At 44.0% G+C, this 15,970-nt stretch overlaps 1 protein-coding gene across 5 annotated transcripts in view; it reads right to left on the reverse strand.

Annotated features, from left to right (window-relative positions):
* Positions 1–6,852: 6,852 nt before the first annotated feature.
* The window catches only part of PRKAR1B (protein kinase cAMP-dependent type I regulatory subunit beta), a 110,405-nt gene continuing 101,287 nt past the window's right edge, over positions 6,853–15,970 (reverse strand). For all 5 annotated transcript variants that reach the window (XM_069810189.1, XM_069810193.1, XM_069810191.1 and 2 more), the window contains exons 10-11: positions 9,725–9,806; positions 6,853–9,291 (exon numbers count right to left, since the gene is read on the reverse strand). In XM_069810189.1, the coding sequence (XP_069666290.1) occupies positions 9,119–9,291; positions 9,725–9,806 (255 nt within the window). In that variant the 3' untranslated portion in view covers positions 6,853–9,118. The remainder of the gene's footprint in view (positions 9,292–9,724; positions 9,807–15,970) is intronic.

A 15,970-nucleotide genomic window follows, 5' to 3' on the forward strand; every position in this document is an offset into this window, starting at 1 on the left:
AGCCGCAGCCTCTGAAGCTTTGATCTGGTGGCTCTTAGGTTTCTCCATAGGGCTGGAGGTAATGATGAAAACCCCGGATCTGCTTTGTTACGCGGGCTGCCTCATTTCTTACCAGCCACCTGGGCAGCGAGCAGGGCCAGGGTCACTCACACTGGCATCCCGAGGAGGGTGACATCTCAGGATACTAAACAACATCCATCAAACGCCCTTTGCTTGCAAAGCATGCACAATTTTTTTCTGCAGCTAAAGAACCAACTGTGAGTAGCAGTGAGGTGTCAGCTACTAACACCAAGTCAGATCTTATAGGGGAGATTTTACTTCCATGTTATGATAATCCCAGGCATTTTTATTCTGCACCAGTAGCTTTTATTCTTAGTTTCCTTCATCTGTTTTCAATAACGTATTCAGTTTCTGTTTGTGTACATGCTCTGGTACGTGCTATTGTACAGTTGATGGGCCTTAAATTCACGCTTCGTTGAAGGTATATTTCTTTCAAAAGGTTTTACATTACTAAAGGTAGCAAGTCACAAAATAAAGCCATTGTTGCAAATATAATTTGAAGTTAATCTTCATATAATCCACAGTAAATATTTATATGCAATACAGAAGTGGCTGGATTTGTTTACAGTTTGAAATTGTTGGAGAGAGGATTCCATATAGATTAGTCGGCTAATCTGCTGTAATCTGCTTAAAAAGCAACCCAAATGGGTTTTCTTTCACTGAATCACGTTAGCCCTATGCGCGCAGTGACTTCAGATAGGGAATGGATTCAAGCACAAAAGGGCATTTACCTTGTGGGCGCTCAGAGCATTGCTCGCATTGCAGGAGAGCCATAAATTTCCTCTTCTGCCTTAAAGAATGGGACAGCTGCAGTGACTGAATTTAAGCTGAGATGGGTGTCAGGCTCTTCTATCCCATTTCCTCGCTGCAGCGTTTGAACTACATCGCCTGGGGATAAACTGATCTTTGATGAGGCACCTGCAAGGTGCTTGCACAGAAGTTGTCCTTTCTGAATTTATTCTGTTTTATTTCGCTCCCTCCTAAGGAGGATCTACATGAGGTGCCTCTATGCTAGCATGCTCCTGAGTTAATAAGAAAAGCATCCTGCTAGTTTTCTTGACGTTTCTAAATTTTGGGCAGAATGGGAAATTGGCCTGTATTCTTTACTCGCAACTCAACTTTGCTCACGAGGGAATTGCAGCTGAAGGTGAAAAAAGATTTTAGATACTTGCCACACTTCACAGAAGGTCTCTGGCTGATCTGGGCTCCCGTGGGACCTGTGTGTCTCCCCTGTGCAGGGGCTGCAAGGCTCAGTCTTGGACCCCTAATAGCCCGAGGAGTTAAGAGCCAAGCATGGGCAGAGATCCTCCTCCGACCAAGCAACAGGAAGGTTCATTTCACACGTGGCTGAGCCGGTGCGAAGGGTGATGAAATCCCGTTTCGCGGTTGTTCACAACGCACCAACGTTGGGAGGTTGCGGAGGGCAGAGGGATCCCTCTGAGCCCCCGTCCCCGGAGTGGGGATGCTCACGCGGAGGTGGCCTCGCTGAGACGACGTGCTGGCTGCGGCGTGGGCGAGCCCTGAGCCCCCTGCAGCCTGACTCTCCGGGACACGGGCGGGAGCCAGGCAGGGAGCAGCTCAGTCGAGGAAGAAACGGGCTGAAACCATCCTCCCTGTGGGTATGAGGCCACTTTATTTCCCATTTACCCACCACACCTGGGACCAACCAGGTGGCCGTCAGCAGAGCCCACCGACACGGAGGACAGGGTTGCCTACTTCTCCCCGCTCCTTGCTGGTTTTAAATCCCATCCCCAGTATACCCCGTGCCGGGCAGGCTGGGCACCCCCCTGCCTCTAACCTCCTCCTCCGCCTGGGTCAGAGCGGTAGCTGCAGCCCAGCTCTGCTCCTGGGGGGTTGAGACCGAGAATCTCCCCAGGGAAACCTGGGGAAGGAAAAACACATCTTGCCTCATCCCGTAAACGGCAACACCGGCAGGACTGCAGATCCCAGCCTGGGAAGGGATCCGGCCCATCACCTGTGCTGCCCTCTGGCAAACGCATCAGCTTTCGGTGTCGGGGCAATCGCTTTTTTTTTCCCCTACCACACATCCCCAGTGCCGGTAGATTATTTCAGTGTGGGTTCCTCTGAATAATACATTCATCCGCAGTCCTTCCCCCACCCCGTCCTCAGCAAGGCCTTCATTAGTTGAATACGGTGGCTCAGCTCCAGCACGCACAGCTGCCGTCACTGCTGCAATTCTTTCGCCTTGAGAAAAAGCATATACAATTTAATATGCTCCTGGCACAACAGCTTTTCTGTAGCAGAGGAGGCGGGTTTGTTTATGGCTATTTTGATAGGGCAGCTTTCATCCAGACACAGGTTCTGCTGCATCTCCCCGCTTGCACAAGGGTGCCTTTGTTGGGCTGGTTCTCGTGTTCCTCAAGAACCTCTGGCCTTTTCGGTACCTTCTCCTGCTCCCTGCAAATACAAGTTTTAAAAAGCCCTCCTTGGCTAATCCCGTATTTCTCTAAAAGCTAATTCCTGGGCTAAGAGCCAGCAATGCAAGGCAACAGGAGAGGGTGTGATGCTTTACTGGATACGTGTCAAGGATATGAACCATCCTGCCATCTCATGGGAATTTGGCCCATGGTAGCATGTGCTGGACGCATCTGAGCGTCCGCGTCAGCGGGAGCGGAGCTCGTGATGCTGCCGGTGGCCGTTAGCAGCGACTTACAGGCTTGCCAGGCTCGGGAGCAGCTCTATTGCTTTCCCAGATACCTTCAGCCTCGCCAAGAACCGTACGAACCGCGCGCGAGGGCATGACTTTTTCCTCCTGATCGCAGGACCAAGACCGGGGCTTTTCCATCTCTGCGGGAGCCGGCACTAAGAGATGCAGATTCTCCTCCGGCAGCGATTCCCGCAGTCATCGTTACGCAAGTTAAACTGTGAGCAGTGACGCATCTCCCCGCTCGGCGCTTCTGCGGCACGTTCGGCTCCCCGGGCAGGGTGGGGTGCGGAGGAGATGCACCTCCAGGCTGGAAAGTCTCAATCAAATAACCCAGAGTCTGCAAACGCAGCCAACTACTTCTATCTGGCAAATTGCTTGGGCTGCCCCTGGATGAGAAGGAGAAATAATCTCTTGTATTTTTCAGCTGCTAAGTCTGTTCCCTCTCGCTGCCGTAGTGGAAATAAATGGTGGGAGGGTTTAGCCAGCACTAATTCAATGCCACGCTCGATCTGAAGTCGCTGCGACTTTGTGCCTGGCCCACAAATACAACTAAGAAAATGAAACCGGCTAGAAATACGACTAATCATCCGATCATCGTAAACACATGGTAACGAAACAGAGTCACTCTGTAGCGCATATAAATTCCACACATGTGGAGGAATGCAAAGCAGCTATTGTACCCCCACTTTGCAGATCCATTTCACTATTTTCCCAGTTTATCTGGAAAATACATACTGCATGGTACTGTACGTCGTATTTCACTGCTATGCACCATGATGTCTTCTAATGGAACAATCGCCATGCTTGTAGTCTAAGGGCAATACAAAAGTGCTTTCAAATAATAACAATACATTTTCTGTATAAAGAGGATAGGGAGTAGCCACTTCCCAGAAAGGCTTGATTTCCCTAGAGCCAGCAGTATGAACATCCCGAGTGCCAGTAGCAGCAGGCAGTGGTGAGAAAATCCCTACCTCATCATCAGTCTATACGTCCCGTCTCCAACTGCCAGTTCTTGCAAAGAGCGGAGGCTGTTAGCACCCACCAAGGGTAAGGTGAATGCACCCGGCAAGTCCTGGCAGCGCAAGGCTCCATTTATCCCATCAGGGCTTGGGTGAGGGGCACTCTTTTGGCAAACCAACTCTTTTGGCTTCGAACCGAAGCTGTGAGTAGAGAGGAGCAGCGTTCTCGCAGCCCAGCTACCAGAGATCACGCAGCAGCACAGCATCTGCCAATTCATTCAGCACTGCTGGCCCATGCAGCAACATGGCACGCCGCTGTTCCATGTTTGGAGACAGTTTATACTGGAATGGAAGCAGTCTTCTTGGGTAAAATGATTATTTTTTTCCTCCATGAGAGCTCATGACTTTTTTAAAGAGAACTCTGCACACTGAAAATTGCCTAAGCACAAGAGGATGGGACGTGCGTCGCAGCTTGTCTGGGCAGCGGAGGTTCCCCGCGATACTTTTGCAGAGGGTGACTTGAAAACAAGGAATAAAACACAGCTGGGGAGGGGCTGGAGCACTCAGAAGCGAAAAGTTACCCATGTGCTTCTGAGATAGGAGTCAGAGTACACCCAAGGAGATGGTCACGCTTTCCTTTCCTTTCCCAGGCAAAGTGCAGCCTCTTTTCTAAAAGCTGAATCCAGATTTTCAGACATCAGAAGAATCATTCCGGTACTGGAGCCTGATCAAGCACAAAAACCATCCTCAGCCTTCGCAAAAATACCAGATGGCTGCAGATGCCAGCTCCTTCGGCCAGGCAGCTTTTTCAGAGAAAAGGCCAGCTTGTTGTGCGAGTGCTGCATCCCAGATAAAACTCTGCCGAGCAGCAAAGAGCCATAGAGAAACCCTTGGAGGAGGAGGAGCAGCGAAGCCAATGCATTCCCGTAACATCGGGTTTTCAAGGCTACGCATACGCTCATATCCAAATATGTTCTCCTTCTCCAGAGGGAAGTGGGACCTACAGAAGTGACTCTGGCTGTGGAACACGAGTTTCTGAGCAGTCGTGTGCATTTGAAGAAGGCAAAAATGAGCTCCAGTCAGAGTTGCCAAATCATTAGAGAAACAAATTAAAAAAACATGCCTGGGAATATAAGACTAGATAATTCAGTCTCTAAATGGTGGGCTGGTCTTTGAAATATCAAGTGTGAGCTTTTAAACTGGTTAGTGCTCACTGGGTCGCTGGTGCAACATCACCTTCTCCGTCTTCCTACTCTGCTAACTCCCATCCACCTGCAACGGTTTTTGGGGACGCCACTGCAGTTGCAGTGACCCTGTGTTCCTGCGGCACTGCAATGAACAGCAGGCAATAGGATCTCTGGCTCTCTTTAAGGAGATCATCGCGGGTTTGCCTCTGCACAAGACAATATTCTCTCTCTCGGCTGCTCCAGAGAAATGCGCACAAAGAACAAACATGATCTCTTCCATAAATAGGTCAGCGAAAGGATTTATGCACCATTTAAGACTTAAAACTGAACGCGATGCACATACCTTGCGCAACCTTCACAACGGAGGAAATGTCACCCTTCGTGTGGCGACTTCGCTTCTGAAGACCGCTCACCACAAGAAAACAAACCAGCAGCCAATGACCAAACTGGCGTGCACTGGGATTACTTGGTTCTCTGCAACAGCTCATGTTTTCCAACACCTGAACAGGTAACATGGTGTCAGACTGTCCTTGCGTGAGGATCAAGGCTTCCCAGGGTTCATACGACTCCACAACTTTAGGTGCCCGTTGCCAGAAAGCAGGGGGAATGCTTGAGAGCTTACAGTAATCCGATACACACGCTAAAGCCTGGTCAGCCACATGGGCCTTGTAAAAAAACTGGAGGTACAATTAGTTTCTATTAAAAAAAAAGTCTTTTCTTTTGTCTTGGGAGTCCTGAAATGGCTGCGACACAATTAAAACCAACCGAAAAAAGAATGACAATGAGGAGTGGTGAGATGCTCTTTTCTGGGGAGCGTGGGCTGGTAATGTCCTTCTGGAAGAACCTCAGAGAGAGTGGTCACTTTTGATTACTACATAATGTGAGTAATTCTCTGGAAAGACGAGTCCTTCCCGCCTGAATCATAGCAAAGGGGGGAAAAATAACACACTCCAAAAATGGAAAGCTGGACAGCCCTTGGATGCCGGGAGCCGCCCAAGATTCCTGTGCGGGGGCCACCACAGAGAAGCTGCATGGCGCGAGTCCGCTAGCCCTGCACGCTGCTCTGGGGTGACAGCTCCAGCACCGGAGCCAAGCTGGGACCACAACTTACCTACTTAGGTGGCCACCCAGAGCTCTGGTGGCTACTGTAGGTTGTGGGGCACTAACAACACGCTTAACACCTCTTCCTCGCCCAGAAGCCATACTCTCCAGTCCTTCAACCCATGCATTCACCCTGATGCATGAGATACAGGTGGTTCCTTTGGAGGCTCTGCCTTCTCTGAGAAGTTTGTCCTCAGCGTAGTTCTTGGCCAGCCCATTGCACAAGCACAAGCCGTGGCAGCAGCACGGTACATCTCTGGTGCCAAAAATGGCTTTGTGCTTCCGTCCCAGGGCAGCTGCACTTCTGCAAATCCATGCACGGCCAGAAGTTGAGAGGAACAACTGGGACAGATCCCCAGTGTGGTCGGGGCCATGGACTTTGTCTATGATACTGGGGGAAAAAGGAGCAGCATTGGTATTTGAGAAAGAGGGAGCCTGTTCTTCCCCAAGTCTTCCCGCTGGCTGTACAACAGACCCATCAGCAGTCCTGTGGGTTTTGAAGTTCTACACAGGGTCCCTATGACCAGCGAGACAGCTCACATGCTTCATGTTCCACATCTGCTTAAATGCCTGGCTAAACTGGCATCTAAACAACAACATGAAGGTCCGAGAAACACCTTGAACCCTTACTTCTTTATATAGACATATATGGTTACATTTAAACAGAAGAAATTTTTTTCTTCGTGCTAATCCTCCAGAAAAACAGTTTGGTTTCCATTACTATATATAGTGCTGGGATTCTTGGTCTATTTTTTGTCCCTTTGCATCTCATTATTTTCAGTAGAGTTCAAACTTTTTATGATATGCAGATTTTAACTAGACCATGACTTCTATTCATACAGACTTTCATTATTAATAAACTCACAACGGCTGCATATAACGTAGAAGAATTTTATTCATACCATAATCCTGTCCCATCATCCACTGCAAATATTACAATTATCTTTAAAATGTCATTGAATATCATTTTGTCCCACTTAAAGCATAGGAATCCTAGTGTTAAATGGTTACACTTCTCTTGAGATTGCTTATAACAGAACCATAATTCAAATGTATTTTCCATGAGCTGTAAAGGTTTACAGCAAAGAATCTGTGTTGTGTGTGTGTGCTCGAGTAACTTCTAAACAGTGAGGCTAATACTTGGTGTTTAACAAGAAATGGATCTTGTATATTATGCAAAACACTCACAATTTTTTACCAATACAACAGAAATGCAATAGGTAAAAGAACGTACATGAGTGACTGGTAACCTTTTAAAAATATTTCTTTTAAAAATTGCACAGGAGAATACAAAAACAGTGAAGCAAATCAAAAGTTTTGCAAATGCATATACATTTATCTATATATATATATAATGGGGGCCTGCCTATATAAATGTATGTGATAAAAATTGCAAGGTTGAAAAATGTGAATGGTCATATTTAATAACACGTGCAAGAAGCATAACATAATCATAATAAATAGTAGCAACGAATATACACTGATGGGACCACTGAAAATATGCTGAAACAAATTGAGCACCTCGAAGTGATGAGAGGAGTCTGAAGACGAGAAGCAGTTAGCGCTGTAAAAACCACTGTGGGCAGCTACTGGAATATTGGGCCCTCTTGGTGGGAGTCAATAGGACAGTGCCAAGTGAGTTTTTGTTAATTCCAAAGAAGAAAGCACATTGCATGTCAGTAGGAGTAATTTTAGCCATGTTTTTCGCTAACGCCTCTAGTTTCAAAAGGGAGATTGCTGCCTTATTTCATGGCATGACCTTTGGCATGTAAAGCAAGTTCGTATTTACACAGAAGAATGTTATCATAAAGAAGAAATAGAGTTTTGCCACAACTGAAAAGTGGGCAATGCTATTTAGGGCAGCTGAGATGCAGACCTTTGCTGCTGTTAGCAAAGACAAGTTTGCCTTCAAAGGAAAAGCTTCACGAAGAATAATCTAAATGATCCCATCCTTGAGGGCTGTGCAGCAGATTTGAAGTCTGGATCTGCAAAAAAGCTCCAGTCAAGAGGAGATCCGTGTCTAGGCAGGGCAGCAACAACTGCCAGTGAGGCTGCACGGCCCTGGAGGGACCTGGGCTCTAGGAGCTTCTTGCAAGATCCTGGTGCTTTTTGTTATACACTACGTGTCTTTTGGAGGAGAGGCAGCATTTTGAGGCATGTATTTGGCTTTCAGAAAATCCTAAAAAAGCCTAAAATTTAGTCATATACTAAAAGAAAGGCATTTGAATTTAATTAAGTGGACCTTTATTAAAAACAAACTGCTGTACAAACCCTGATGTACACCTGGCACCATCTCTTCAGCATGTCATATAATATTCAGAGAAGTGGCTGAGAACACTCTGCTGCAGATAAATGTTTCAAAGCTCACTTAATTCAGCAGAGAAGTTCCCGTTGGACTTTTAAGGGATCTAATGCAAACCCTCATTTAAAAAAAGCTGAGGACAAATAACTTAGGTCCTACAGGCTCCACCTGAATTCTTACAAAACATTGTTCCTTGACCTCTTCACCCAGAAGACTGGAGCAGGCTGTTTGGCTTAGCATATCCTACAAAGCAGACCTGAAAGGGCTCGTAACACGGAGGAGTACGGCCCTTATATCTAAGCCACAAACAAAATGACTCAAAAGCTCTACTTTTCGCTGGCTTGCTGGAATGATCAAAATCGTCCTCCAGCCTTCCCTCTTAAACTGCGCAACTGCCACTCACCCCATGGGATTTCAGAAACCTCCAGTCCACAACCAGTGAAAATTCTTTTAAAAGTGACAGGCAGAGGGACATCGCTTGATCAAAGAAGCTTGACGAAAGGTGAATAAGACCAACTTCAAAGATAATAAGGGAAATAGAAATTCATATGAATTTCAAATAGTTAAAAACACAGTTTTAAGCTATATGATCTAACAATAGGTAAAAATCTTGCCTGCAAGCCAAGAGCCTAATCTTCCCCAAAGCTAGTCTTATCCAAACAGTTGTCTTCCTACTTAGATGATACATGAGATTTGAACTGACATCCAGTACGTGACGTAAACAGAAAAAATACACATAAAATGCACATCTTCTATTTTTTTCTTCATAAAGCTATGGAGCTGCACAGAGCAAATTTAAGTGCACAAGGTCACACAAAGGCAGCTTTCCAGGAGGAATCATTTAGACGGTGAGCGAAATGAAACTGTTGTATCTCTGAATGTTTCTCTTGAGGATTTCGGAACAAGGACCGAGCACTCGTTCGAAGCGGGGCCGATCCAGCTTCACGCACTTCAGGGGTCCGCGTGCCACCACCGTAGCAGCTCGGGGACGATTGAGCAGTAACGCTATCTCACCTGGAAATAGGGATAAATACGCTGTCACACACCCTGTGCCTCTTTTTCAGAGGGTGCATACTCTAGCCACCATCCAGTTGCTTTGGGTGTAGAGCATCTCCCTTTTATATATCTCTTGATAGACACTTTACATAATTCTGTTGACACTACAAATGCATTACACATGCATAATGCATGCATGTAAAATGCCTTTGGAAACAAATGCTTTCAGACTGTTTTGCTGATTCTGGATCTGTCTCCTGTCAGCTACACTGGTCTAAACCAAGGAATGGTTTCAGCTTCACTGAAATCTGTTGGTATCACTGAAAGCAGCGGCTGACCTATGCATAACCCCTTGCTTGTAAAAGAGTAGAACACTAATTAACACAATAACTACTTGATACAACTCCATGTCCCAGCCTTTCTGAACCATACTTAAGCTGAATTTTCTTACCAAAATAATCTGATGGACCAAGTCTTCCAACTTCGACGTACTCCTCGTTGTCGGACCTGCGCTGCAGAACAGAAGCTGTGCCCTGGGAAGAGAAGTGCAGAAAGTCAGTTGGCTTTGCTTAAACGTGTTAACGCTTTAAAAAGTATCGAGTCCTGAGTACTTCCTTCCGCATGTCACACTCCTTCAGTTCTGCTGTAGGAGAGATGACAATTTCAGTCAATTCCTTATATATGAATGAAGGGAATTAAAAGATTAAAAAAAAATAATCCATCAGTATGGCAAATGATTTCTCTCTTATGAGATGTTTGGATGCAGACAGATTCAGCTCGCACAGAAGACAGGAGGAATAGGACAGAACTCAGTAACTCCTGTTTAACTAATGTACATCATGCTGTGGAAATCTATGCTTTAATATAATTTAAAAATATGTTCTGGGTGGATGCATAACCTTACAGAGACACAGAAAAGATTTACATCAAAAGGAATAAAAAGGCAATTTTCCCAGTCACAATCTTGTGACGTGATTTTGTAAGACAGCAACTGGACTTTATTCCTCACCTGATCATTCACTGGATCTATTGCTGAAATGGTTGGTAAAGGGAGTTTTTAATGCTTGTTGTAACAAAGGGTGATTTTTTTTTTTTAGTGGCTTTGCCCGCTTGTGGCCTGTAGTGATCTGGACACCTGCGAGTCAGTTGCTGGAGAGATGGAATGCGTCTTGTCTCCACTACTCTTAATAACTACTGTACTTGACACGTGCTAATACATGTCAAAACTCAGTTACAGCCTATTTAAACCTTCAAAGAGGTTTTACATGCAGAAATATTCTAACCTGGAGGAAATCTTAAATTATAGTGGCATAAAGCTTTTGCAGAGGAATAGAGAAGGTATCTGCTTTTCTGGAAAAAAATTACAGTAACATATGAAATTATCTTCTGAGTCCAAACCAAAAGCATGGGGAAAGGCAAAATGTTAACATATTTTGATTTTAACTGAAATTAAAAAGATTTTTAAACGCCAAGATTTTTAAATAGACCGGAGAGCCGTTTTTTGACAGTGCAGTTGGAGAGCATCGATGTTTCAGTGGTTTTTTAAGATTTTCAGCTTGGAAAGTAAGAAGTGAGGGCTTACAACCAGGACAGGGAAGGGGAGGAGACACAGTAATGTGGACTATGCTCGGAAGGTTGATGCCAGTTACTGGAAAATACCACAGCCCTCACTCTGCAGCTGAACACCCAAGTCTTGCATTGTAACCAGCTGCAGGACCACCCCAGCTTGGAGCACAAACCTCCCTCCAGTGCAGAATATTCAGTGCAGATTCCCTGGCTGCTAATATCCTGCACCTTCCTTCCACCAAAAGAAACTTGTGTGCCTCCAGGTATGGTGAGGGGCTTGAGGAGACACTGAGCACCCTGAAACACCATGGCTTCAATGCAGTTAAAGGCACTCAGCACCCTGCAGAACCAGCCCTTCACCTTTGCAATATGTTTAAATACACCCTATAGTATCCCAAACATCGTCACTGAATTGCAAATCTGAACAGTAATGTAAGGCTGCTTCAGGTCTGGCTTTTGCTCTTCTAGGACCTGGGGGCCCAGGAATAACCAAGAGCAGTAAATATCCACTATTATGTAGCAAATGATCATAATTTGCTTTCTTCTGAACAAGCAAAACTAAGCTGCTGTAATACCGTTTTATTGCATCATGTCCTATTTCATAACAGGGTTATTTTTAAGCCCATCTACTTTACAAATTGCTGGGTGACTCTAGGTTAATTTATGTGCTATATAAATGAAGAGGTAAATCTTATTTCTGCTGATGCCAGGAAAGAGAAACAAAAACTAAATAATGTGCAAGTATTGTTTGATACATGCTAAGCAGCTGATGATTTTTATACAGATTTGGATGTATATCAAATTAATCTGGCACATTAAAAGTTATAATTTCTCATTATGCCCATTAGCAGTAACCTGTGCTTAGCATAAATCCCTAGATATCACACTGTCAACACATTACATTGGTCACGACAATTTACCGTTCCACCCTATCAGCTACATGCCGTATCAGTATTACAAGAATACTGAAGAAACACCAGGGCTGTAAATCCAGGTCCATTTGAAAACAATCACAAAACTTTTCTCCGCTTCAATTCTTTCACTCCTAATATGCCAGGCAGCTGATGGCAGAAGATACAGAACCATGTGCTTGGCATAACATGCATGAGCAAGGGCACCTGAACTGGGTAAGGCTGTTCAAAAATAAGCCAAACATAGAGGGCAAGGTTGGCTTTGGTCTTTTGTGGGGTTTGTTTGGGGTTTTATCTACCATTAAAACATGCCATGCACACAAAACTGTCCACAGGAAGTGTAAGGCTATCCGGAGAAGTAACTGGAAGAACCGGATATAAGAAAGTGATTTGGTGCCTGTCAAGTTTCCAGCAAAAATTCCTTATCCTTGATATAACTAAACTGTTCCGCCAAAGCTGCTGTTTTCCAAGATCTTCCAGTAAATCTGCAAGGGCATGAAAATGCAAAGATAGTGTAATGAGTTTTGTTATTCACACTTACTGCAAGTTTTCAGAACAAACACACATTCATAAGTGGCATTCTTGGAAATACCCCATACAGGGAATAATGCGTGTATCAACCTCTCTCTTGCCAAATTTCAGATCAGGTGCAGCTCACTAAATTGATGCTGTTCTTATTGCCTGCACAGTGTAGATGGATTCAGCTTCAGAATCACTTCCAGCCCCTGTCCTCCTCTCCATCACCATCTGGAGCCTGGCAAAAACCTAACCCCTTGACCCAAATAGCTGTCTGCAATCCATGTCTCCAGTCTCTTTCCCAAAACTAATTTTTTTTTAAAAACTTTTATTACAGATGTTTTATTACATAAAACAAAACAAAAAAAACCCCACAGTACTCATATTGACCGCCCAGGTCAAACGAAGAAAGGACTCAATTCCCCGCTGCCCACCTCGAGCATGTTGCCGTAAAGGTAATCACAATGTCAAGCAATATTGTTTTTGTCTCCCCAAGTGTCAGCTTTTATTGTGGCTAATATTTTTTTGACAGGGTCCATATGATATAGGACTCCAATAAGTCAGTCTTCTGAAGCAATTTCTTCCACTGTTCCACTACAGTCGGCCTTTTTAATCCAAGAAACACCATGATATCTGTTGGAGGAGGACAGATGTGTCTGGCCTCCACAATAAACACTTGGCTTGGCAGGATAAAGCAATGCATATTCCAGATACATATTTTTCCACTCTTGTTTTAACAGTCACATAGGCTTTTCCCGTTGCCCAGTGAGAACAGGTCTATCACGGAGCAAAAGAAGTTTCCTGAAACCCTGACAGTGAGCACCCAGATGTAAGATCTGATTACACTGCTTGCCCTCTCGTTGCACCAGTCACCAGCTCCACAAGTACATCCTGGAGCATTGTCAGAGTGACCTTCACGGGAAGACTGTCCACACCATGAAACAAAGAAGATGTATTTATAATTATCTGTCTTATTACCTTCACTTTGCGTGTCTTATCTCTGGAAGCAACGCGATTCTGACTCTATTAGAGTCCACTTGTAGATGACCAGTGTAACCAGGGCAAAAATAATACAGAAATAAAATAATCCAGAATAAAATAAAATAATACAGAATAAAATACTACAGAAACAATCCTTTATTACCCATATCCTTAAAGAAGTTGTCATACTAAACGAATTCGGTGCTGACCCCTACCCTTGCTCCCACCACAGGTTTCATGGCTGTATTTCATTTTACTTTTATTTGCCAAATCTTTCCAACGCAGTTTTTGAGCTTTCTATCCTTCTGCTTTAGCAAACCCTACCTCCTATAAATGATATGACTGAATAAATCTCCCGAGCCCTGTCCCGGGAGGTAAGGGCATTATCTAGCAAGGATTCAAGAGGCTTATCACTCTCACTCCCAAAAGCATTTGGTCTCGGTGGGAAAGATTTGCCCTTAAATGGCACACAAAACTTGGCAAGATCAGTCTCTCTGAAATAAACTGCACAATCCTAGATTTGCAGGATCAGGCTATTTAGTGCTGCTCAATTTAAAATACTGCCTTGTACACTGATAGCCATTTCAGCCTCCTACACCACCACGCAAAACCTACAGAGCACAGGCTCAAAGACTGTCAAGAAGTTTGACACCATTTAATAAATCAGCACTTTGTGATGATATTAAATTGAAGGCAGACAGGCATGTCTTTCTGCTAGCAGACACTTGGGAGTGAAATTATGATCTTTGGTGGATCCAGCAATATTCCCTTTCAGTCACTGGGGAGTGCCTGTATTCCCAGGAACCGATATCATTAACCTTCTCTCCTCTCCTCCAAGTAAATACAGGCTTCTTATTGCAAAAACAACAAGAGTAGCAGTTCCAAAAGCAATGTGCCATCACCACCTCTCTGCCATCCTCACCCTACGCACCTGCTCACTCCCTCTATCACTGCTCTGTCACGGTGCTGAGAATATTTATTCAACTCTTTCAAATGCATCAGCAGTTTGTTTTGTAAAAATTTATGGCTTTGATACGGTACCATAATTTAAGATATAAAAAATAAATTAAGGTTTATAATCCATGAGCTCCCATCCTCTCCAAAGTAATGAGATTTTGATAGATGTTTCACTTTTAAACTATCGGACCATATGGATGAGTGAGACATCCTACAGAGTAAAGACAGTGACCCATCTGGATCAACACTGAGATTCCCAGGCCTTATCCTGCATGTACTTACAAGCACCGATTGCTTCAGGAGCCCTATTTTTATATTTAAATATGAATCCTATAGCCAGCAGTTGGCCTAAGTAGCCTGGCTACAAAAGGCAAGTGTTCATGATGCTAAAAACTGAAATCCTGTATTTTTTCCTTTATTCCAGCTCAGCGGATCGGATGGGATCATTCCTGGACAGCACAAGGCAAAATGTGGTGGATAGTGATGTGTCCGTGTTACCTCTGGGTGGGACGGGCTGTGCACTATGGTCCTTCACCAGGGGCAGTGGGTGGGAAGGGAAATTCAGCACTGTTTTAAACACTTTTTGCCTTAAAAGTCAATCTTATTGATGTGTTAGTTTTGCTGGTCTAACCTCCCATCTTAAAGATACAGCAATCAGTAAAAAGTACAGTGAGGCTCCATCTGTAAAAAAAGGCCAGGATATTTATCATTGTTAAAACTGAAGAATATTTATTCTACCATGAGTGCCTGCAACGTCAATGTCTTTGTCCTTTTGATACACTAAAATATATAGAATGATTCCTACTTTTTAAAGAAGAAGAATTTAATTTTCATAAGCAGGAAGCTACTATTTCTATTTCCATTTTTATGTCATACTTTTTTTACTTACTTTTTACTTACTGCTTTTTTAAAGAAAAGCACAGAAGACAGGTTTTTTTCCCCATGCCCTCAAAATGTTACATTTTTATCCTAGTTTTGTGCTTAGAAAGTTTTTCTAGCCTATTTTGTTTTCCTCTTCACCATCCACTAGAAAAGAGCAGTGCAGTCTATAGAATTAGAGATGGAAAAGGTCAGGCCGATCCATCTGCTATTGCTATTAACTCTATCAATTGCTATTATGAACATACCTTTGCTCTTTCTCACTTTGTTAATCCGCACACTCCATAATTCACACATTCAAAAGATAAGTTTCCCCTCACTCCACAGTCACACAAACCCTCATTATATGTTGCTATTAAATCTTTGCAAAGTTACTACAAAAGATGAAGGAAGAGGCTGTGAAGTGGTATAAAACGCTCCTGTTCACACAGCAAAGCAGTCGGGACTGAATGGAAGCTATAGCAGATCTGAAATGAATTAAAAGATCTTTCACACAGTATGATTCTGGGAGTATTTTATTTAATTGCAGGCAAGACGAGGTTTGTGGAAGTAATATCTTTTATTAGACCAACAAGCATAGCTAGAAAAGGGAGAAGAGCTTTTGGGCACACATGCCTTTCTTCAAGTTGCCTATTTCTCCAGATACATCTAATAAAATATACCATTTATCTATCTACAAACACTGTCTGGGCAATGTTCTTGCACTATAATAGCTACAACCATAATAAGTTGCACCTTATTTAAACATATCTGCCTGCTTATTGGTTCCTGCATGTGTTTAAATCATTCATAGAGCATCTCCAAATCATTGCCTTAAATTAAGGAAAGTCAAAAGCTACAGCTCCTGATGCTACAAAACTCCTGGGAATAGTGATTGCCTGGTGAAT

The sequence above is a fragment of the Haliaeetus albicilla genome, chromosome 22 (genome assembly GCF_947461875.1).
Source record: "Haliaeetus albicilla chromosome 22, bHalAlb1.1, whole genome shotgun sequence".
NCBI classification, from domain to species: domain Eukaryota; kingdom Metazoa; phylum Chordata; class Aves; order Accipitriformes; family Accipitridae; genus Haliaeetus; species Haliaeetus albicilla.